Source organism: Nematolebias whitei, chromosome 5, assembly GCF_014905685.2.
Source record: "Nematolebias whitei isolate Nwh7 chromosome 5, NemWhi1, whole genome shotgun sequence".
In the NCBI taxonomy this organism is placed as follows: domain Eukaryota; kingdom Metazoa; phylum Chordata; class Actinopteri; order Cyprinodontiformes; family Rivulidae; genus Nematolebias; species Nematolebias whitei.
Window position 1 is genome coordinate 30,672,437 of NC_056502.1, and position 22,624 is coordinate 30,695,060.

General features: G+C 43.3%; 1 protein-coding gene across 1 annotated transcript; it reads left to right on the top strand.

The window, feature by feature from the left end:
* Positions 1 to 788: 788 nt before the first annotated feature.
* On the top strand, positions 789 to 21,938 carry LOC119410365 (protein SOGA3; the record flags this gene model as incomplete). The annotated part of the gene is made up of 11 exons (XM_037677276.1): positions 789 to 1,493; positions 1,934 to 2,158; positions 2,557 to 2,715; positions 3,274 to 3,345; positions 3,444 to 3,763; positions 5,051 to 5,210; positions 5,811 to 5,880; positions 8,338 to 8,884; positions 8,964 to 9,093; positions 9,212 to 9,525; positions 21,887 to 21,938. Coding segments are annotated over 10 exons (2,499 nt in total), but the record flags the coding sequence as incomplete, so codon positions are not given.
* Positions 21,939 to 22,624: the final 686 nt, after the last annotated feature.

Below are 22,624 nucleotides of genomic sequence, written 5' to 3' on the forward strand. Positions count from 1 at the left end.
GGAAAGGTTGTTAAGACGGTCGAGTTGTACTTGAAGGCATCATTCAGCAGCATGGAGGACAACCTGACTGTGGTGGGTCGGTTTACTGTTGCTGCCTTCAGAGGCGGTGGTTATTTAGAAAACTGTGCAAACAGTTCCGCTTTTCAGGGATTAGACCAATTTACTAGTCCTCAGTCAACCACTGGATGAAAGATTGAGACAGAATGGAAAAAATCTGATTCTTGTTCTGTTTGAAACCAAAGAAACAACAAAACGAGTCAAGTGATCGTTTTATTTACGGCCTCATATCCTACTGACTCATCCAGCATGTGGGAAATGATGATGAGGATGAGGATGATGGCTGAAGCAGCTCCAGTCCTCTCTGTCTAGTCTTGATGTGGCTGGTCTTTGTGTAGAACCGGTGTGGTACCAGATCAGGGGGCTCGAACATCAGTGTGTATGTGTGTGGGATGGGGGTGCGGGGTAATTGGAGGGATGGGGGGGGGGGGGGGATTGACTGTCTGCTTCCTCAGGTCAGTGGCACTACATCGTCCTCACCCTGTGGACGCACGTGATGCGCATTACCCGAGCTGCAGCTGTCTGATCTGATCAGGTCCAGGTGGTGGTCTCACCCACCTGCTGACAGCAGTTCAGACTTGTTGGTCTTTCTTTGTGAAATGCACGAGACACTCCTCTCTTTCCCCCCAGTTTACCCCGGATGAAGGGGATGGATGTCGAGGATGAGCTGATCCTCTGACACCAAGATGAACCCAGCTTCAGCAGACTCGTCCCGGCAGTCCGACAGCAGCAGCGGCCGGAAGCAGCAGCAGCAGCAGCAGCAGCAGCAGCAGCAGCAGCGGTCCTCGTCCCCGGCGGGTCTCAAAGACTCAGGAGCCAAAGCTGCGCAGAAGGGCAGCAGCTCTGCTAAAACTAAGCCAGCATCCGGAGGAGGAGGAGGAGGGAGAAGCAGCCGCGGTCATTCTCCTGTCTCCGCAGGCAGGGAGCGGCAGGCCGGCAGAGGCGCGGCTGCTGTCCAGCCTGCTGGTGCTGAAAGCCCGCAGCCCAGCCGGGCCGCCCTGCCGGCTCCTGAGGACTCCCCCCGCCCCGCCGCCGCGGACAGCCCCTCCTCCTCCTCCTCCTCGCCCTCCAGAGCCGACCCGAGCCGCGTCGTCTCGGACCAGCCGTGCGCGTCCAAATCCCCGAAGCTGAGGAGCAAAAAAGCGAGGAGGGAGGAGGAGCAGCAGGCCGCCGCGGGCAAGAAGAGCAGCAGGAGCACGGTGGGCTGCGGGCCCGGCTTCTGGAAGGAGGGATGCCTGCAGACAGAACTCATACAGTTCCACCTGAATAAGAGCCTGGGCAAGAAGGGCACCAAGATGCAGGCCAAGTCCGCGTCACCGCCGGCGTCCGAGCCGGAGCTGTCCCCGGAGCCCGACAGTCCTCAGCGGGCTCCACACCCGGACCACAGGCTGCAGGAGGAGCTCGAGAGGCTGGAGGACGAAAACGACGACCTGAAGGTACGTTTTAGTTTAGAACACGTGGTAGTGCAGGAGTTTGCTGCAGACTGCATGTCACCCGCCAACTTTCACGCCAGATATTTAAACTAAACTTTGGTGCTAACAGGGACAAAGTTGTGGCCGTTGTGATCAAACCTTCCATGTTATTGTGACAGAGCTCAAACAATGTGTTGAGGATGACTTGCAGCTACTACCACCTAATTTTAGCTCATTAGCTAAAACGGACAGATTTATTTTGGGTGGTGAATCAGGTTGACTTCGAAAGTCAGTCAGTTGCAGATCTAGTGATTATATTTAAGAAAGTTTTATTAAAACTTGTTCAGTGGGTCACACAATATTTAGCAAATGTTACAAAAAAACAAACAAAACAAAGAGACATTATCACCATCAACCATGGACAGTAATTATCTGAAGCATTATTACTTTTGTTTTTTGGTCAGACTGAAATTAACGAGATGCGAGCAGAGATGGATGAGATGCGGGACACCTTCTACGAAGAAGACGCCTGTCAGCTGCAGGACATGCGCAGAGAGCTGGAGCGAGCCAACAAGAACTGTCGGATCCTCCAGTACCGGCTCAGGAAGGCCGAGAGGAAAAGGCTCAGGTTCACCGAGAGCGGTCAGGTGGATGGAGAGTTACTGAGAAGTCTGGAGCAAGACCTGAAGGTGAGTCATCCTCTGCACTCTGCCAGGAATGTTTTCTAGTCCAGCAGCTTTCTGAGGGTCAGCTCTACATGAGGTTTTCCACACATCGGCTGCAGCAGCACATTGCAAGTGATCACTGGGAAGAGTGGTGGTCTTTCTCGGTGCCACATTGTTCTGTGGCATAAAAGTTGGAAGAGAGAAGTACCACCGTCATCAGCAGTTGGTATTGTTGTGCAGTTGATGATGCTAAGGGTGATCTGACCACGTGCACAATTTTCTTCACTGATTGCCCCGGACAGTTTGGCCCTCACCTTTCTCAGGGCCACTTTGAAGGCTGAGTCACAAGCCCTCAGCAGTGTTATTCCACTAAATATGTGATTCAAAAAGAGAACATTTATCACCTCTTCTGTCTCGGTCAGGTGGCCAAGGATGTGTCGGTGCGCTTGCACCATGAGCTGGAGAACGTGGAGGAGAATAGGACAAAGACTGAGGAGGAAAATGAGAAGCTGAGGCAGCAGCTGATAGAGGTGGAGGTCACCAAGCAGGCTCTGCAAAATGAACTTGACAAAGCAAAAGAGGTGAGGCTTTTCTTCTTCATTATCTGGTAGATACCATGCAAATAAGTTTGACTGGCACCAATATCTCTTGTCAGGTGACATTTGAACCTAAAGTGTGCCAAACCTATCATAACTAAACTTTGTTTTGCTGAGCATCATTATATCTTTGTGTAAGTTGTAAGTGTAATTTGCTGTTTTCCCGTGAATGCACCTGGAGCTTTTCTGGTTTAAATCCATCCATCTTTACCCGTTTATTCCATTTTGGGTCACCGGGGTCGCTGGTGCCCATGTCCAGCAATCACTGTGCGAGGGGCGGGGTACACCCTGGACGGGTCGCAAGTCCATCACAGGGACACATAGAGACAAACAAGACAAACAACATTCACTCTCTCACTCACACCTAGGGACAATTTAGAGTTACCAATCAGCCTAACATGCATGTTTTTGGTCTGTGGGAGGAAACCGGAGTACCCGGAGAAAACCCACGCATGCACGGAGAGAACATGCAAACTCCTGGTTTAAATTACTTCTTTAAAAATGTCAAGTAAATAAAGACACTGATGTTTATGTTTCCTCAAGCTGTCACTGAAAAGAAAAGGAAGCAAGGAAGGGCAGAAGACGGAGAAAAGGGCACCACAGACCCCAGTCGAGGTAAGTAGCAAATACAAAACTACCAAGTCAGAGATTATATAAGAAACTAAAGGTATTTGAAAATCCTTAACATCACACCAATAATTACTCCTTAAAAGGAGGAAAACGAGGATCTGAAATGCCAGCTAGCCTTCATCAAGGAGGAAGCCATCTTAATGAGGAAAAAGATGGCAAAAATCGACAAGGAGAAGGATCGCTTGGAGCAGGAGCTGCAGAAGTACCGGTCCTTCTACGGGGACGTGGACAGCCCTCTGCCGAAAGGAGAGGCTGGAGGGCCTCCAACCACCCGTGAATCTGAGCTTAAGCTCCGTTTGCGGCTGGTGGAGGAGGAGGCCAACATCCTGGGGAGGAAGATTGTAGAGCTGGAGGTGGAGAACAGAGGACTGAAGGCAGAGCTGGATGACATGAGGGAGGACAGGTGCGTTCGTTTTCACCTGAGACCTTTAGTCTTAATTTAGAGTGACTGTTTTTTGATGAAGAATTTTTTTTTTTTTTTAATTTTAGTTGTTAAATCTAAAAGGATCAAATCACCAGTTAAAAGCTAAAATAAACCGAATGCTAGCTAAAAGCCATATGTATAAAAATGCTGGCAAAAATGAGCAAAATCCTAACTAGAAGTTGCAAAACACTAGCTAAAAGCTAAGAGAAGAAGACCACAAGCTGGGAGGAGCAAAACACCAGCTAAAGCTAAAACCAAAATGCTACCTAAAATACTAAATACTAACTAAAACTATCAAAACACCAGATAAGAGCAAAAAGAAATTGAATGCAACTTAACATCTATATGCACCAAAGCACTAGCTAAAAGTAGCAAAATGCTAATAAAAGTAGCAAAACACTGTCTGATAGCTAAAATGAGAATGAATGAGTAAAACACTGTGCAAATGCAAAGAGAAATAGAATGCTACTTAAAGGCTATATGTACTAAGAATGCTAGCTAAATGTGGCAAAATGCTAACTAAAAGTCTAAAAAAAGCTAAATCTAAAAGAAACAGATCAGCTGAAAGCTAAAAAGAAAAAAAACTATTTGCTAAAAGATGAAAGAAACAAAATGCTAGCTAAACGTAAAATGTATCAAAATGCTAAAAACAGCAAAATGTTAACAAAATGTAACAAAACACTAGCTAAAAATTAGGAGTTTTTCAAAGTGAGCTAAAATCTAATAAAATAAAATAAAATCCTAACTTAAAGTTGAAACTTTCAACTTGAAAGTAGCCAAATCCTAATTTAAATGTAATGGAGCTAACTGCTAAGCATGCCAGGAGTTGACGTATGAACATGTTAGCTAAAAGTTCAAATTAGCAAAAGTCAATTTAAAATTAACAACTTAAAGCAGCAAAAGAAGACAGAAAATGGAACAAATGTGATGAAGCAAATTTCAGAAAACATTTTAAAGCATTGAAGAGATCTTAATGTATTTCTATATGGGAAATATTTGTAAGTTAAATACGACAAATTATAAAATAAAAAGTGAATACACCAATCTGCTGAATAAACTGAATAATTAGCTTTTTGAATGACTAAAAAGCACCAAGTTTGCAGTATTTGGTTAAAAAAAATAAAATAATAATAATAATCAGACAACTTATTATGTGAACGCTGAATTAGCATTCATGCTAGTAGACCAGAAGCAACAACTTTTATTAAGGAAGAAGTTGGTATGTTGTTATGTATGTTATTTCATTTTGACATGCTTTTGTTCCAGCCTGGCAGCAGCAGGGGTGGATGGCTCTGGCAGTGGGGGCCAGCAGAGCCGGGAGCAGGGGGAGGCCATGTCTGAACTGAGGCAGCAGCTTCAGCTGGTGGAGGACGAGGCTGAACTCCTCCGCAGAAATTTAGCAGATGTAGAAGAAGAAAACAAGAAGGTGAGTTGTGTTAAAAAATACTGATTTTTGCTGTAGACTTACTGGACCATTTTTCTTCCTTCATCATGGAGTGAAGAGGGGAATGGGAAATAACCTCTGTTCATCCATCCGCCCATCCGTCCATGCATGTTGTGAGCATGATAACTTGAAAAACAAGTAAGGTACGGACTGCAATTTTGGTGTGTGGCTACATCTTGGTGTAAGAAAGGTTCATTTCAAAATTGTGTTGCCACATAAAAAAATTCAAGATGGCTGCCACCATATGTTAATTAACCTTGTTCGATGGATAATTAGAAAAATAATCATGTCCAAATTACAAAAACTACAAACATTAACTATTCAAATCCCTCAGTGATGGGGGACATGGGCTTAATGTTTATGCTGTAAACAGACTGTTTATTACTCTACATTTAGTTTTATGAGCACTTTATAAAATATGTCTCTGCTACACTTCACTGCTTTATTCTAGTAATACGCTGCATGTCTCACCTTTTCCATCTGCCAGTTATGGTGCAATTAAGGGAAATTGAAGCATATTTTTTAAAAGCTTTTCCTGTTTGAGCAGCAACATCTTTTACATCAACTCTGTTTCACCTTTAGGTGACAACGGAGCTCAACAAACTCAAATACAAGGCTGGGTCCCATGAAGCTGGATCAAGACATGGAGGAGGTTTGCCTTTATTTGAATCACTGCTGCGTCAGGTAGACAAAGCCTATAAAAACAGAATCAGAATCAAATTTATTGTCATTGCACAGTTTGGTACAGTGAAATTTCGTTCTGTACAGCTGTCTGAAAAGTAGACGGACGTGTACCGGGGCTGCGGCTCTCTATGAGCGCTGCCCTTATCACTTAGGCAAGAAAAGGGGAAGAAAACATGAGGAAACAAGGTATTTAAAAAAGATCTCACACCGTGTCCTTGACACAGGGCACAGTGTAAGGTAGCAAAAAATTCAAGGTTCAAGGATTCAAGGTTTTTTATTTGTCATTCCACCACGTGTAGTACATATGGTGGAACAAAACTATGTATACAGAGTCCCAGTTACATCCAACAAATGTATTAAAATGTAAAAGAAAAACAGTAATAAGATATAAGATATGAACTAAGAAAAACGTTAATAAAAATACACTAAGCACTATTTTGCTTTTGGAAACTAATTCCTCTTTTTCTGAATGTAAATCACATTTTTTGGATGATTGTTTCCTCTGGTATCAGATGCTGTGCAGCTGGAAGGATTTTTACGGAAACTTTTTTAGTTTTGGACATTTGTTATGATGCGTAACCATGGCAACAAGGCAGTTTTCTACAAACAACAGCAGCTGATTAACATCTCAAAAGCTCAAATAATATCTCAACTACAGCCCCAAATCTCAAATGAGTTGAAAAGGATGTTCTGTGGATGTATTCTCATCTACCAGCCAGCTGTGCTCAAGTGCACCCGCTTTGGATGTTATCAGCCATTAAATGGCTGTTATTAGTTTTTATCATCTCCATATGTAGCGGTCAGACTGCCCCTCCTGTACCTCCCAGTGGGTTTAAAGGTACGCTGTTAGTGTTGTTAGCGATGATAATCGGCTCTATTTTTAGCTTTGTTAGCGCACATAACAGCTTCACGTGGTTAGGTTTAGAGTAAAGGGTCTGGCGGTTAGGTTTAGGGTCTTGGTTAGGCTTAGGCACAAGGGTAAGGGGGTTAAGTTTAGGGTTGGTCCTCAGGGTCAGGTGTAAGCTTACATTTAGAAAAAGGGTTACATAAGTTGAAAACAACTAAAGACACTTCCTGGTTTACCCTCGTGTGACGCTGCCTATTATCAGCAATAATAACGATAAAAACATACCTTTAAACCTACTAGGAGGTAGGTGGGACAGTTTGACCGCTACGTATAGGGATGATAACAACTAATAATGACCATTTAATGGACTGATAACATCCGAAGCTGCTCTCGAGTGCCTGACCACTAAGATCCCGGAACTAGCAGGAAACATGGCTCGTGACAGTGGAAGGACAGGATCATCCCTCAGCACCTATAGTTGGCTGTCCGTTGCAACGAGGAGCTCGGCAGACTGCTGGGAGGAGTGGCCATCGCTCTGGGAGGTGTTCTGCCCGGCATTCGGGTGGTCCTACAGACCGGGGGAATCAAGAGGCCGAGTCTGGGTGGACGGATCAGACGGCATCTGCTGCCAGTTTCTTAGGATCCACTGTGGGATGGACCTTTACAAGAGATCCTTACTGTCTACAGCCATCAGTATCTATAACATCTCTTAATGAAATGAGGAGTTACAACAACAAATAATTTCCCTTTGGGATTAATAAAGTATTTTTGAATTGAATTGAAGTAGCATAAAAACAATACGCTGAACAGCAGCACGAATGTGAGTCTAAAATCGACCTCAGCAAGCATCATAGAGAGACATGATATATTTTGTAGGGGGGTGGGGGGGACGACAAGATGGTGAGATTGTCCATGAACACTTCCATATTGTTTCCATAGTCCTGATAAAGATGTTGCAGTGTCTCTTAGCTGGTCCACTCTGATAAGGGTCCACAGATGTTCTCGGGGGGTGGGGGAGGGTTTTTTTAGGGGGGTATCCGAGCATCTTGTTTCCATAACATCCAAGGAGAAATTGAGATAGTCAGCCTTCCAAGGCCAAAGCCAGATTCAGATTTCAACACTGTTTTGGGTCAAGGCCGAGCTCTTTAATATCTCCATCTGCCTTTTACAGTCTCACTAGTTCATCTCATGGCGACTCCAAACAGCTGAATTGTGATTACTTACGTGAAGTCGGGCTTACAACTTCTCCAAGACCTCTTCCTTCCAACCGTCCGTGAACACTACCGCAAAGTTCCACAGTCCTGTTCAGCTCTGATCCAGGTCCACAGATCGTTTGCACACAGTCTGAGTGTTGCCACGCCCGGCACACACATTCCAGACAACTTAAACAGCTGCTGACGTTTCCAAATTTGTCGACAATCCAGATTTCCATCATCTCCAAAAAGCAGAATCCAGTTATCATAAATCCAATTAAGTTTTCGAGAAGAGGGCTCTCATTCACCCTGTCTTCTTGTGGGAAAATTTGGAACCACCAGAATTCTTCTGAATTTCAACCCTTTTTATGTTCTAATCCCTCAGGTGGAGGTGATCTGGCTAAAGTAGAGGCCCTCCAGGAGGAGCTGAAGGCGGCCCGCCAGCAGATCAATGAACTGAGCGGCAAAGTCATGCAGCTTCAGTACGAGAACCGTGTGCTGCTCTCCAACATGCAGCGCTACGACCTGGCCTCCCACCTGGGCATCCGCGGCAGTCCTCGGGACAGCGACGCGGAGAGTGACGGAGGACGGGATGATGACACGCCCTCGGCCTCCGCTGCTTCCCCGCGCCTCCTCCCACCCCATCGCAAACGCGAGGGCCCCATCGGTGGCGAGAGCGACTCAGATGAGGTGAGGAACATCCGCTGCCTCACCCCGACACGCTCCCTCTACTCGCCCGTCGACAGCCGTTTTTTATCCAGAAGCCTGAGGGACCGGCAGCAGATGATTGACATCCGCATTGAGGCGGAGAGGCTGGGCCGGACCATCGACAGGCTCATCGCCGACACCAGCACCATCATCGCAGAGGCACGGGTTTACGTCACCAACGGGGAGCTGTTTGCCCGGCTGGACGAAGACGAAGAAGGCGGCAGGTATTAAAGTTCGACAACTCTTCAGGTTGAAAGACTTCTGTTAGAACGAGGCACAAGTGTTTCTACGTGTGCTCCTCAGGATCAGAGAGCACGAGCTGCTGTATCGTATCAATGCTCAGATGAAAGCCTTTAAGAAGGAACTGCAGAGTTTTATCGATCGGCTGGACGTACCCAGGCAGGAGGACAAACAGGCAGAAGAGCCACTGTCTGTAAGCCAACCCAACCACAGATAAAGGGTCATGTTTTCATTGACATGATGCAGATTTCTCATTCAAACTTCCTGTCGTTGTTCTTGATCCCCACTGCATCCACTCGTGGCCCATCCAGATGTTCCAGCCGATCATTTTACTCATTCTTATCCTGGTTCTGTTTTCTTCACTCTCATATGCCACCATTTTTAAGTTGGTGTTTCTTTTCACCCTGTTCTTTGTTCTGTAATTCTCAGGCTCACATTATTCACAATTTTCGTTGCTTTCTTTTAAATTCTTTTGTTCATTTCAGTTTTGTTACGTTGAACGCATCACATGATTCCACTCAAGGTACGAGACTGTTTCACTTTCCGAGTATGACTCAAGTCATTCATCTGCTGGGAGGCTTTCAACATTTATCGGGTGCTACGTGGAGCGACGGTGGGCTATGAGGTGAGTATTCATTTGTTTCTGTAAAAGCGAGAAATATGTTTTATTTTTTGCAAATGCAAGAAAAAAAAATTGTTGCAGATTTTACAACCAGGACACTCTTTTTAATTTGTTACTTAGATGCATTTTCAGGTTTGCAGTTATTGAGGTTGGTTGATGTGGATTTATATAATATAAAAACTTGAGCCAGTCACAAAGTCAGAACCGAATGCAGATAGGTTCAGGATCTCAATAAAAACCTTTTGATAATAGAAAAAAATGTCAGGACAGATGAATAAAAGCAGACAATCTAACCAAAAACAACAAGTGGTACACCACCAATCGCTGAAGGTTTTGAATAGTGAATGTTTGTAGTTTTGGAGATGTGTGTTTTTCTGGACTGGAATTGAACAATGAATGCAAGTAAACCTTAATGTTTTTAGTGCAAGATATTCAAGTGGGTATTAAAGTAAAGTACTATGTGTCGTCATCATTGTATGTTCCCATACAAGGGCGAAATGAGTTCTCTGCATTTAACCCATCATGCCTAGGATACACCCAGGTGGAGCAGTGGGCAGCTATGTAAGCGCCCGGGGAACAAATAGGGATTTGGTGTGTTGCTCAGAGACACCACAGCATGTGGGAATGGCTGAGGGTCGAACTTTCAGGTCCCAAGTCAGCTGCCCTGCTTCTACCCCACTCTCAGGGCCGTAAAAGGAGTTACACAAAGATAGTTGTTTGTTTGTTTGTTTGTCTGAGGCAGCAGCAGTAGAGTAATGGATCCTGGAGAGTGAAGGGTGCAATTTTATCCACCACCAGGTGCAGTGGTGGAACCAGTTCAAGTTCAAATTCAAGAATCTTTATTATCCCCAAGGGACAATTTGTTTCACAGTCAGTAGGCACATAAAACATCCAAACATTGAGACATTAAAATAAATGAACAGAAATCATCAAATGCTTGTTAGAAGCCTGATCACTACAGTGATGAATGAGTTTTTCAGTCTGTTCATCCAACGTCTGGGCAGCAGATACCTGCGTCCAGATGGAAGCAACCTAAACTCACCATGGAGTGGGTGATCAGGATCTGCCAGAATCAGCCTGGGGGTGGCCAATGGTGGCCTTGACCACCATTAAATAATCTTTGGGCACCCCAATCATTTGATAAAATTATACTTTTAAGCAACATAAAAAAATAGAATAGTTTTAGCAACAACAGCAAAAATTAATTATAACACAGAACAACAGACACTGAAAAAGAAACAAAACAAAAAAAGCCTGAAATCTCGGTCTAGACGCATTTCGTTTTCAGTTTACCTACTAAGGTTTTTAAATAAAACTATGAAACCAGAAGGTTATTAAATCCAACAGTGTAAAATTAACATGATAATAAACAAAGCTTGAGAGGTGCGAATACTGCAGCACCTCACAAAAACTCAAGCTCATAATAAATTCAGCCTTTGGTACAACGGTAGGGTCAAGATGGAATCTTGATAAAAAGTAGCTAAAAGCAGGTATTGTCTTTTTCCAACCATGTTCTTTAATGATGTTTAGACTTTGTGATCATTTTATGTCTTCTGCTGGTTATTTTGTGTTGCTTAACTCTGGAGTCTGTTTCCATTGTTTCCTGCTGGTTTAATTATATGTCTAGTTTAACAATTTACAGCTGATGAGCATTTAGTGGCTTATCTTTAGCGAATGTTTTGTGTCATATTTTGTGACTCGTTCCTTCACTGTCATTTTGCATTTCCTTATTTTCATGTTTTTATGTTGTTTTATGCAAAGTTGATAGTTTTGCATGACATTTTGTATTTAAATCTTGTCAACTCGTTGATTCAGCACTCACACTATTGTGTGCCTGTTTATACTTTTATGGGTTTTTTTTGGCATTTAAACTTGATCCATATACTTTGTTTTTCAGTTGTTCATTCTTCAAAACATTGAACTCGATCAGAAATAGAGTGATATGACAGCTACTTTTTTTTTTTATTATTTAACTTTATTTACAAAAAGTCACAGTAGAAATACATTTAGGTCTGTTTCATGACTTTAAAAACATTCTCTGAAGTTGACTTCAGCATATTTTTTGTCTTGTTATGCTCCATTTAGCCAGAGCCTAATTTTAGCTTTTAGCTACATTTTTGATCATTTTAGTTATGGCTTTAGCTATGTTCAGCTTTAAGCACCTCTTTTGCTTATTGTAGACTTTAGCTATGATTTTTACAAATTTTAGCGTATTAACTGTATTGCTGACTGAAGCTTTTCATCTACCATTATATTCATTTTAGCTTGAGTTCAGTCTGTTTTAATTTTAAGTTATGGTTTTGTCAGCTTTTAGCCATTGTTTTGCTAATTTTAGACAGGTCTTTGATCTTTTTAGCTTGGGCTGATCTTAGCTTCAGTTTTGCTTAAACTTATGAATTGCCTAATGTTTTAGCTGTGGTTTTCATTGTTGTCATTTAGTTAATTTTAGCTCTTTCTGACTAAACACTGATTTTAGTTTCCAGTTTTACAGCTTTAACTTTATTACTTAAGTTTGAATTTACCAATTGCAGCTTTCATCTATGATTTTGTTAATTTTATCTATGCTTTAGTGAATATTAGCGTTTTTTTGCTGAATTTAACTTTAATCTGCCTTTTTTTTAAACTTGTTAAGGATTTGCTAAAAGTAGCTTTTAGCAATGATTTTTTTTTTATTTGAGCTGTGTTTTTTGGTGAATTTTAGCTACTGTTTAGCTTATTTTAACTCCAGTTCTGACAGTTTGAACTTATGAATTTGCTAATTGTATAGCTTTCAGATATGGTTTTGCTAATGTTAGTCAGGTTTTTGATCATTTAACATTTTGTTAGTGTTTTAGCTGATTTTAACTTAATTTCTACCTATTTTAACAGTTCAATTGTTGCTTATCGTGACAACAAAGAAGCACACTCCTGTAGTTGAGAACAGGCTTATTAATTACTGAGAACATCAGCTTTACACAAGGCCGACTTCGGCCATCTTGACTCTGGCAGTCACATGATGAAGTTAGTTGCATTTATAACACACAAGTGTCATTATCACTGGTTATCATTAACACATCTAAACAACATTTTCAAGATACCACAACACAATTACTTTAGCTTTAAACCATGGTTTTGTTAATTTTAGCTATTTGCTAATTTTAGCATTTAGCTACTGTTGTGCTCATTTTAGCCTCAGGTCTGCCTGTTTTAACTTATAAACCATTGAGTTAAATCATTTACAACGTTCAGCACGCAGCAGTTTCTGTTCCCTCCTCCTGGATGAAGTTTTTCAGCAGAGACCTGTTTTTCTTTTTGGGTTGTGGGAAGTTGTGCAACATTCCGAGTTAAAAATGGCTCAGGGTGGGGTCCAAAAAATCAGGAGAAAAATGTGCTGAAGAGGGTTCTGACTGACCACTGGGACGGGTGGAATCGGTCCACTTCGTTCTTCATCACGGGTGGGTTGTTCACGTCACGCTTCCTGCATCAGGGCCAGCTGTTGGAGGAAGAGGAGGAGAGATGGGGAGGAAGGCAGAAAGGGGAGTTTTTATTCCTGTCAATGGCAGCATCATTTCAGCTGTAGGCTGCAGCTGCAGTTCAGTCATGCTTTCAGCTGAAGGAGCCTTACTGGACCGGGAGACACGGTAAGAGCTGCAGACTGGTTCCTGCGCAGTTAGATCACATGGACCGGATTATGTAACAGGTCAAATCAACAAACTGTAGTTTGAGATATCTCGCCTTCCTCGTGTATCCATGATGAGAAGTTTGTTTGTAGAATCACTTTTGGTTCCGCGGTGCGTAAATGGATTCGTTGCCATGGCTACAGCGCAACGTGTTGATGAGCGGTTCTCCCTGCAGCCGCGGGAGCACAGCCCTCCTGGTTACAGAGGGGGTAAAAATACTTCCGCTGCTCGGGATATTTTGGGGAGCTTGGGTGTTTCCTGGGTGTCAGACGGTCTCTGAGCTGGATCTGGATCTGGTTTGTCCCGGGAGCTCGGTGTAAACATGCGACGGAAAACCTGCGCGCAGCTGAACAGAGGCTTTAAAAGCTCAGGAGTGAGGGGGACCAGAATGACGGATTCACTGGTTCTGTGAAGACATGGATGGGGGGAAGGAGTCCAGTCCTGACAGGGTGACGGCTCCCCTGGGTGCTGCAGCTGGGTGGGACTCAGCCGGGTTTGGATAACTAACTCGAGTTAAAAGTTACCTGAAGTCGACCCAAGAGTTTCTGAACAGAAATGGCTGCCTCCGGAACATATCTTACAAATTGATTCGATTTTATTTGAGAGATGTGGAGTGCGTTTATTAACGGCACGGGGCTGCACGGCGCGGGCGGTGCAGGCGGGGGATACGTGCCCTCACAGGGGTGGGAGTTTGTGCCCCGATCCAGGGCGGAGAAGACGGACAGGGGCAGGGGCAAAACCCGCAGCCCGCTGAGGAGGGTCTCCTCTCCACCCACCCTCCTCAGTCACATCCAGGAGCCCCAGCTGGGCCCCTCAGCTGCAGGTAGAGGAGGGGAGGGTGGAGGGGGGACCCAGTTGGGCCTCAGGGGACAAATGTGTCCAGAAGACCAGCAGCAGCATTCAAGGCTTAAAAAGAAACTGGAGGATCTGAGGAAGAAACATGTTGAGGATAAAGAGGAATGGATGAGAGAGAAGGAGTCCCTGCTGAGAGAAGTGGCAAACATACAAGTAATCCCTGCAGGAACTGAATTTATGGATATATGATAGAAACATTTATTTACAGAGCCTCAGAGAACTTTACAGTTGGACGATGGAGCAGATCGTCCCATTCCTTTGTGTTTGTTTGACAATGTGTTTCCATGCAGGGTGGGGAGAACCGGAGGATTCTGCTGGACCTGAAAACGGTTTTGGAGGAGGTGCAGGGCGAGGTGAAGCGAGAGGAGGAGAAGAGGAACGAGCTCCAGCTGCAGTATACCAGAGACAGGTGTGCCTGGGAGTTGGAGAAGGCCGAGCTGAAGTGCAGGATAGCTCAGGTGAGAGACGGAGGAGCAGATTTGTACGTTTGTACCAAAGAGCAGGGGCGATTCTAGAGTCAGACTGTTAGGGGTGCTCAGCCCCCAGTGCTGACAAGGGCTCTTGGCTTGAACAACGCAGTGGCCATTGGCGTCAGAAGCATTTGTAATGTGGGAGGGACACACTGGTGGAAGGGACTGGGGGTCCTCCCCCAGAAAATTTTGAATAAAGTAGATGCCATTTCCTGCATTCTGGTGTAGTTTAACAGTTGTTTAACATTTAGTTTTACCTATAAGTAAACAATTCAATAACTATTTGAGAGTTAAGGGCACAACAAGAAGCAACCTGACCAACAGCTCTCCTTGTGTGAATAGAGCGCGCTCCGCTTCTCTCATGTATCATCCCCACTCCACCACAAGTCGACAACTGCCAGCAACTGTATTGTGGCGCACTAGCTAAGATGCTACAGATGTAGCTCCTGCAGGTAAGGGGCGTTTCACTTCGGGACAAATTTAGATCACCGGTTGGTCAGTTGTTGACAAGCCTACTGGTTTGAGTGACAGGTAGCGTCGAGGAGTTGACTCATGCAAAAAAAAACAAAAAAAAACTACCGGTCCCTTTAGGAGTGTCATAATCATTTCCATATTTATTCCAATTTTTTTTATTCCAAATTTATTCAATATTTGGTGAATCTAAAGTTTGAGAATTGTTTCCTTGCAAAATCCTAATGATGTTTTTTTTTTAATGTTCAGGGGTGCTGAGTTAAAATTTAGGGGTAAAAAAGAGGCTAAAATTGTCACTGCTAAAAAGAAACTTGTTAAAGCTCGTAGCCACACTCTGACACCCAGCTTGTCTTTTAGCTGCAGGCTCTAAGCAGATTAAACCCGTTTGGGAATCGACCCGGTCAGTATCACGTCGTATCAGGCAACACGCAGACGAACACAAAGGCAAAGCTGAACTTCAAAGCAGCCCGACTTCAAGGATTTAGCTTTGTTTCTCTCTGATCAGATCAGAAAATGGATTTATTTGGGCTGCAACAAATGGGGAGGGGGGATAAAGAAGAAAAACATGATTTGACTTGGTCACATTTTCTGCATGCTGAAAGCGTTTCCTTGTTCTATTTCTTTTTTTTTCTGTGTGTGTGTTAGAACAACAGTGTCTTTATGTGTCATGTGAACCTCGTGATTCCTATCGAAGTCTTAAAACTGATCTATGTTTCACCCAGACTTCCTCTGAATCTAACGGTGCGCCAACTGAAGCAACAACGCTCAGAATTTCCCTTGAGTCTGAGCTGGACATCAACGAGGTGGAGGGAAGTGATGACGATAATAGAAGGATTGCTTTAGCAGGTCACAGATCAGAGGATCTGACTCTTTTAAAACTCTGCCGTGATGTTGGAGGGAGCGTGCACACAGACGACACGACGCTTCGTTCTGATGAAAATAACAGAGCTGAGGGACGTGACTTGGAGAGGAGCCCTGCTGCCGTCTGCTCTATTGTATAAGTTGTTTTGTTTTTATTCCACATCCTGCCACAGATCATACTCCTTGGTGCATCTTGAGGCTCCTCGCACACAAATTATTTTTAAAACACACAAATACACGTAGGGGCGTCAAACTCAGTTATCAAAAGGAGGCAAAATTTAAAAACTTTGTCCGAGCCACAGGCCACTTTCAGCTGAAACATTAACTCGAATCAGATACCAGGTATCTTTTCTTGGCTGTTGGTTCATGAACGAGAGTTTGATCTGTCTCACTAGACGTTCTGCTGCTCTTTCCACATCAGAATCAATAATGATAGAATGATCCAGCCATCTTTCTTTCTTCAAAGTAAGCCAGCTGGCAAGAGAAGTCTACACTAAATGATGTATTTATCAGTATTTTAAAGAAAAAATTAGAAGAGATACAATATTTTACATTCAAATGATCATCTTAGGAGACCAGATTGGCTCTTGAGTTTGACTTCGTAATTGGACTGAACTGTTTTGTTTCTCTTCAGTTATATAAATTCTTAAATCAAATGCAGATTGAACTCGTAAAAAAAACAAACAAAAAAAACCATTTAAACAGGCCAGTTAAGCAAAACTTCTACTTTTCATGAAATGATGCAAAACACGGGGATTTTTCACGTCTTGTTTTTATTGCAGCGGCAGAGCAGAGAGCCCAGTTTCAGCTCGTGCGATGTGAAAACAGCAGGAGCGAAGCAGCTAATGTGGTGCCGTTTCGGTTGTTTAAGTCTTGGTGCCAATTAATGGCCGTCCGATGCAGGAGTTGTAAAATAATTGTTGAAAATGGCTTTGAGGAGACTTTTAGTGCATTCAGCTGTGCTGTTCAGTCCTGGTAGCCTCAGCTGAACTTCTCTGGATGTTTTATTTTTCCAAACAGTGCAGCTTTATTTGAGGCAGTTGCTGGTTTTTATTTATTATTGCAGTTTAAAGACTAAATTACTACGTTTTGTGGGGTTTTGAATTACATGTTAGTCGACTTGGTATTACAATATATGCTGTGAGACGTCATCATGCTACATGTGCATATGTAGCATATTCTTCTGATTATTATTATAATAATACACCCGTCAAAAGACTGACATAATATTACGTTATAGTCCCAGTCGGACCAATAACTTCTGATCCACTCAAGATAACTTAATGAAACTTTAAGCTTTCATCACTAGATGACGTGTTGCATAATCTTTTCAACATGCAGCTCCCAAATCGAGGTTACAACTCAAGGTCAAAGGTTATATAAGGTCTTGTCCTGTCATTAATTTGTGGACGGATGTATAATGCGCCGTACTCGTGTAACATTCTGAATCTAGCTTGTCGTTGCGCTCTTTATTACAAGTTTGAATCTTGATCCAGTTCAGATTAAGGGGATTGAGATTAAAGGTTAAAATGGAGCTATTTAAATTATATAGAATTCTGATTAAAAACCAAACAAAAATCTCAGTGTAAACTTTATCCTATTACAACAGGTCCAGATGACCTGACTGAACATTGTTGAACTATTTACCTGGATTATTGAGCATGAACTTTGATGTTTTGAAGCACTTTGGCTATGGCTGCCACAGTGGAGTCAATGGGGGAGAGGGTGGGTCCCAGAAACCATCTTATTATCAACAAACTGGTTGGTCCACTGGTTGTGAGTGTGCTGCTTGTGGGACTAAGTGCGTTGTTGCTCCTCGGACTGATGAAGTCCTTTGGATTAAGGACAAAACGTCTCAACAAATAAAGAAACCATCCAGATGACATGACTGAACTTTGCTAGATTATTTACCTGGATTATTGAGTATGAACTTTGATGTTTATCCTAGGAGTTGGATGGTTGTTTGAATCTTGAGTTTTAAAATTCCTGCATCATTTCAAACGGTCGGCCGTGGCTGAATCTTGACTGCGAACACTTTTGTCATTTCCTCATCCTTCCTGGGCGGCTGTCACCAGGGAAACTTCAGACGGCCCAGCCGAGGCTCAGGCCCGGTATTTCTAGGCGTACAGTATTTCTCAGCGTAACCCTGATTTATGAACGCTGCTGGCAGCTAGGAGACTTTTCATTTGGCCCCCCTTCCTTTACCTCTCTTCCCTGCCTCCCCTTGGAATGTGACATTGTACGAGGCTGTGTATTTATAGTAGCTCACCCTGGTGACACAGTTACCTTTATATACCCATTTAAACAGCACGCATGCTGGCTGAGCAGTTGGAGTTTCTGTTGAAAACTGAAAAAGCTTTTTTTTGATTCAACATCTTGTTTGTTTAAATCCGTTTGTTAAAATAGTCTGCGGACAGCATCCATCATCTGCCATCTCTAATTGTGGAGAGCTTAGAGAAGAGCCGCAGGCAGACAGAAGACGTTGTTTCCCTGCACCATAATGGCTCGACCCCGGGCCACAGGCCGAAATAGAACCAGGATCGAGGCTTGTGAGGCAACTTTGGGTCGTGTCTGTGGCTCAACACAGAAATAACACATTCCATCATGCTTGTATGCACAAAACAACTGAGACGTACAGGAATATGTGCACATGCAGAGGCGTTGTCCTGGGGTTCTTCCAATACCAAGCCCAACATTTTGCCTTTTCATTTAAAAAGCAGAAAACATGTCTGCCACAGAATTCAAGACATCAATTTGAGTTTTCCAAAAAGTTCAAAGTGGTGATTTTAGCCTCTTTTTGGGGGTGCCCAAGCACCCCATAATTTTAACTCAGCGCCCCTGAAAAACAAAACAAACAAAAAAGTTTTGTTGGGGCAGTTTGTTGCATTTTTGATTCAATGAAGCAAAATAGACTAATTTAAACGGTAACAGATCATTGTAATAAATGCTAAATGGACTGTGCTTATAGAACGCCTTTCTGTCTGATCAGAATACTCAAAGCTCTTTACACTACAATCTGTGTCCTCATTTACCCATTCATACAGCACTCTACATCTCTACAAACTAATAGAACAAATCATTCTAAAGAGACTAATCAGAGCTTCATCACATTCATACACCGATGGGACACACATCAAAGGCAACTTAGGGGTTCAGTGTCTTGCCCAAGGACACTTTGGCATGTGATTGCTGGTGGATTCGGACCCCCAACTCCTGCACTGGAGGACGACTGCTCCAACCACTCAGCCACAGCCGACCAATACTTAGTTTATTTACATAAATAAATACTTTTTTTTTCCTTCTTGCTATCGGTGAAGGCGGACACTTTTCCCTCCAGCTCCTTCGCTGCTCTGCTCTTTGTCCCGTGAATCTTTTTAAAGCCTCTTTTTGCATATCTTCTGAATTGTAAATTATGGATCTGGTCAGCTGGTCTGTAACGCTCATTGATCAAATTTTCTCAACGAGAAGACAGGGCGAAGGAAAGCCCTCTTGCCCCGACGGAACAATAGCAGCCTGATACACGATGGATTCCTGGGGGAAGTGGAAGTTTGTGTATTTGTCCATTTTGTCGGTCAAGAAGAAGAACGCTGAAGATGTGTATATAATTGGATTTATGATAACAGGATTTCTGCTTTTTGGAGTTGGTGGTTACCTGGCATATCGACAAATTTGGAAAACATCGGCAGCTGTTCTGGCCTTTGTAAAGCTGCCCGGCCTGTGTGAAGGAATGTGCTGTCAACACTTAGACTGAAATGCTGTGCGAGCTAAGCCGTAAGCTGGACGGGATTTTTGCTGAGAATCACAGGCTACTTGCAGCTCCTGAATCTCGCTGGTGATAAGGAATCGAGCTCAGAGAAGATGTAAGCTCGACTCGACATATGTGACCAATTCAGCTGTTTGGAGTCGCCATTGAGATGTACTAGCGAGACTGTACAAGGCAGATGGAAATTAACAGAGCTCGGTCTGACCCAAAACAATTGTTGCTATCTGAACCTGGCTCCGCACATTGGCCTTGTAGGGTTGACTATCTCAAATTTTCCTGGATGTTATGTGAACAAAACGCGCTGAGAGAACACTCCTCACACTAACTGCTGCTGTCAAGTCACACGACAGAGTCAACAAACAGGTTCCTGATGAAAACAGAAACTGTTGGATTTGTTTGAAACTCACAGAAAGTAATCATCAGATAAATGTCTAGAACTGATTAAGTTTTGCAGTCATTTTGATCCAAGATGGCTGCCACGGCTACCTCAGCCAAAACAAAACTGACTATAACTCATCCATTTTCAGAGCTATTCAGCTGAAATTTGGTATAGTGGTAGCTGAGAGCGAACCCAAACACCTTTTACTATCAAATCAAGAATTTAAATCAACCACAGCATGGCAGTCCCCGTCAAAGTTTCTCCAGCAACTTTCTATTTTTTTCTACTCTTTCCTCATGTTTTTTTCCCTTTTCTTATCTAAACAAAAGCGCTTCCCATGAGGCTGTGGCCTCAGGCATCTCCGTCTATCCGTGTTTCTTGTAAATGAGTCCTCGAGGCTCAATGGGATTTACCTGTCTAAATAAAGGTTGATTGATTTCTTTTCTCTTTGGATGGCTTTCAGAAATGCAATTTCATTGTGCTTCTGTGCAATGACCATAAAGCTGATTCTGATTCTGATAATGACTTTAATTGCTAGATGTCTGGTCCCTGAGCTGCTGCTCTCAGTAACTGTGGCCCCCCTGAGCAGTTTAGTTGAATAACCCTGCTTTATAGAGTAGAATACAGTTTATTCCATTTCCAAAACCTAGACTGAGTCTGGAAAAATGTAAAAGATGATTAAGACCTGTGGCCAACCTCATGAGCAGCTGAATACAACAGTGATAAACAGGAAGTACCACATGTTCATCTGTATGAAGGTAACTGCAGGTAAAGCCTCCATTTTTTTTGTCTTAATTACATTGTATGCTTAATGGTTAAATTAAAGGTTAATGCTTAAAGCTAGTTGTGCTTTGTTTTGTGTGTTTTGTATGTAGATATATGTTGTAACTTCTGGTTGCATAAGTTTAGTCTTTGTTTGTTATGATCAGTTAACACTAAACTGATTTTGTACAAAGCATTTATTAGGTTGTGTAATGTAAAGCAGAGTGCTACGTCTGTAGCATCTTAGGTAGAGTGTCTGCATTGCACGCCGCTAGCTTAGCGCTTCTTGTTGTTGTGCTGAGCTCTCTTAAAATAGTTATTGAATCAAGTGTTTACTTGATTCAATAGGTAAAATAGGAGGTAAATTTAAATGTTTAAAAACCTGTTAAAATACACCAGAGTGCAGGAAATGCATCTACTTTATTAAAATTTTTCTGGGGGAGGACCCCTAGACCCCCCCCCCCCCCCCCCACACACACACACACATTATGAATGCTTCTGACACCAATGGTCACCACGGTGTTCAAGCCTAGAGCCATTGTCAGCACTGGGGGCTGAGCACCCCTAAAGGTCAAAGTCTACAATCACCCCGGCGTTAAAGGTCACAATTTTTATATAAACTAGTGGCCACTATATTCCAGAGTAAAGCTTTACACCTAAAATAGAAAAAAAAAATCATGATGTTTTATTCTATTTTATTTTGATTAGTGCTGTAAGTTAGCGATGGAAGAAGTGCAAGGTTTGGTCTTTTTGTGGCCGGATCATCTTTTTATAGATGTTTGTTTTTGTTGGAAGCTGATCGAGTTAGGCCACATCTGCAGACACATTTTGCTCTGCCCGAGTCTCTGTTTCCTGCTCTGTACCCTGTGTTACTGAAGAACTGTAGAAAAGAACTGAGGGTGAGCTCTGACAGGGGGTTTCTCAGTCCGATCTCTTTTCCCTCTGATGAACCCACTCGCACTCATCCCCACGGTGCATTGTTTCCCCTCTTCTCCATCTCTCTTCCTGCCGCTCCTTCATTCTCCTAATTCCTCTTTCCACATTTTCTCCCCCTCCCTGAGTTGCATGTCTGCTGAATGTTCTTTAATAATCCTTCTCCCACTCTCTCCTCCCCTGTCCCCTCTGCACTCCTTCCTCTCTAAAGTTGGAGGCCAGAGAAGCGTCAGGGTTTGTGAGCGGAGGAGCGGCGACACCACGCAGTCCCCGAGAGGCCAGGAGCGAGAGCTCGACACTCCACAGGGAGAGGGAAGAGCAGCGGAGGATCCTGGCCGACACACATTCAGCAGCCATGGACTTGCGTTTCTGCCTGGAGCACAGCGAGAGGGACTGGCTGAGGGAGAAAGCTGAGCTGCTGGAGAGGTTTGACGTGGAGAGGAGAGAGTGGGAGAACCAGCTGAAGGACATGCAGAGGAAAATAGAGGAGGTATGATGCTCCAAACCCCTGTTTAACCTTGAATACCATTTTATTTTTCACCCCTAAGACATCGAGACTGACATTCCCATGCACAGAGTCAGGGTTTAATATTTCACTCCAACACATTCTGTTCAACAACACTCATTTTCAAGCAATGCGCAGGGATGGAGTGACTCATCTCTGAGTCTGTGCACAAAGACTGGCAGCGATTTGGATAGTTTATGACCTGGAGCACAAAGAGACACTTGGATGGAATAGAAAGTCATTTTTTAAATTCCTTTAATAAAATATGTTTGTTAAAGGACCAACAGTGACCCAGTTAGCCTTGTCTATGATGTGAAAGTCAAACGATTAAATAAACTCAACGTTTAGACGCGTCTGATCAGGTCACGTATAGAAGATACATTTTTGGTAGAATTGTTTGAGGGGATATAGTTTTTAAGTGTCATTTATTTATAACTAAACAAA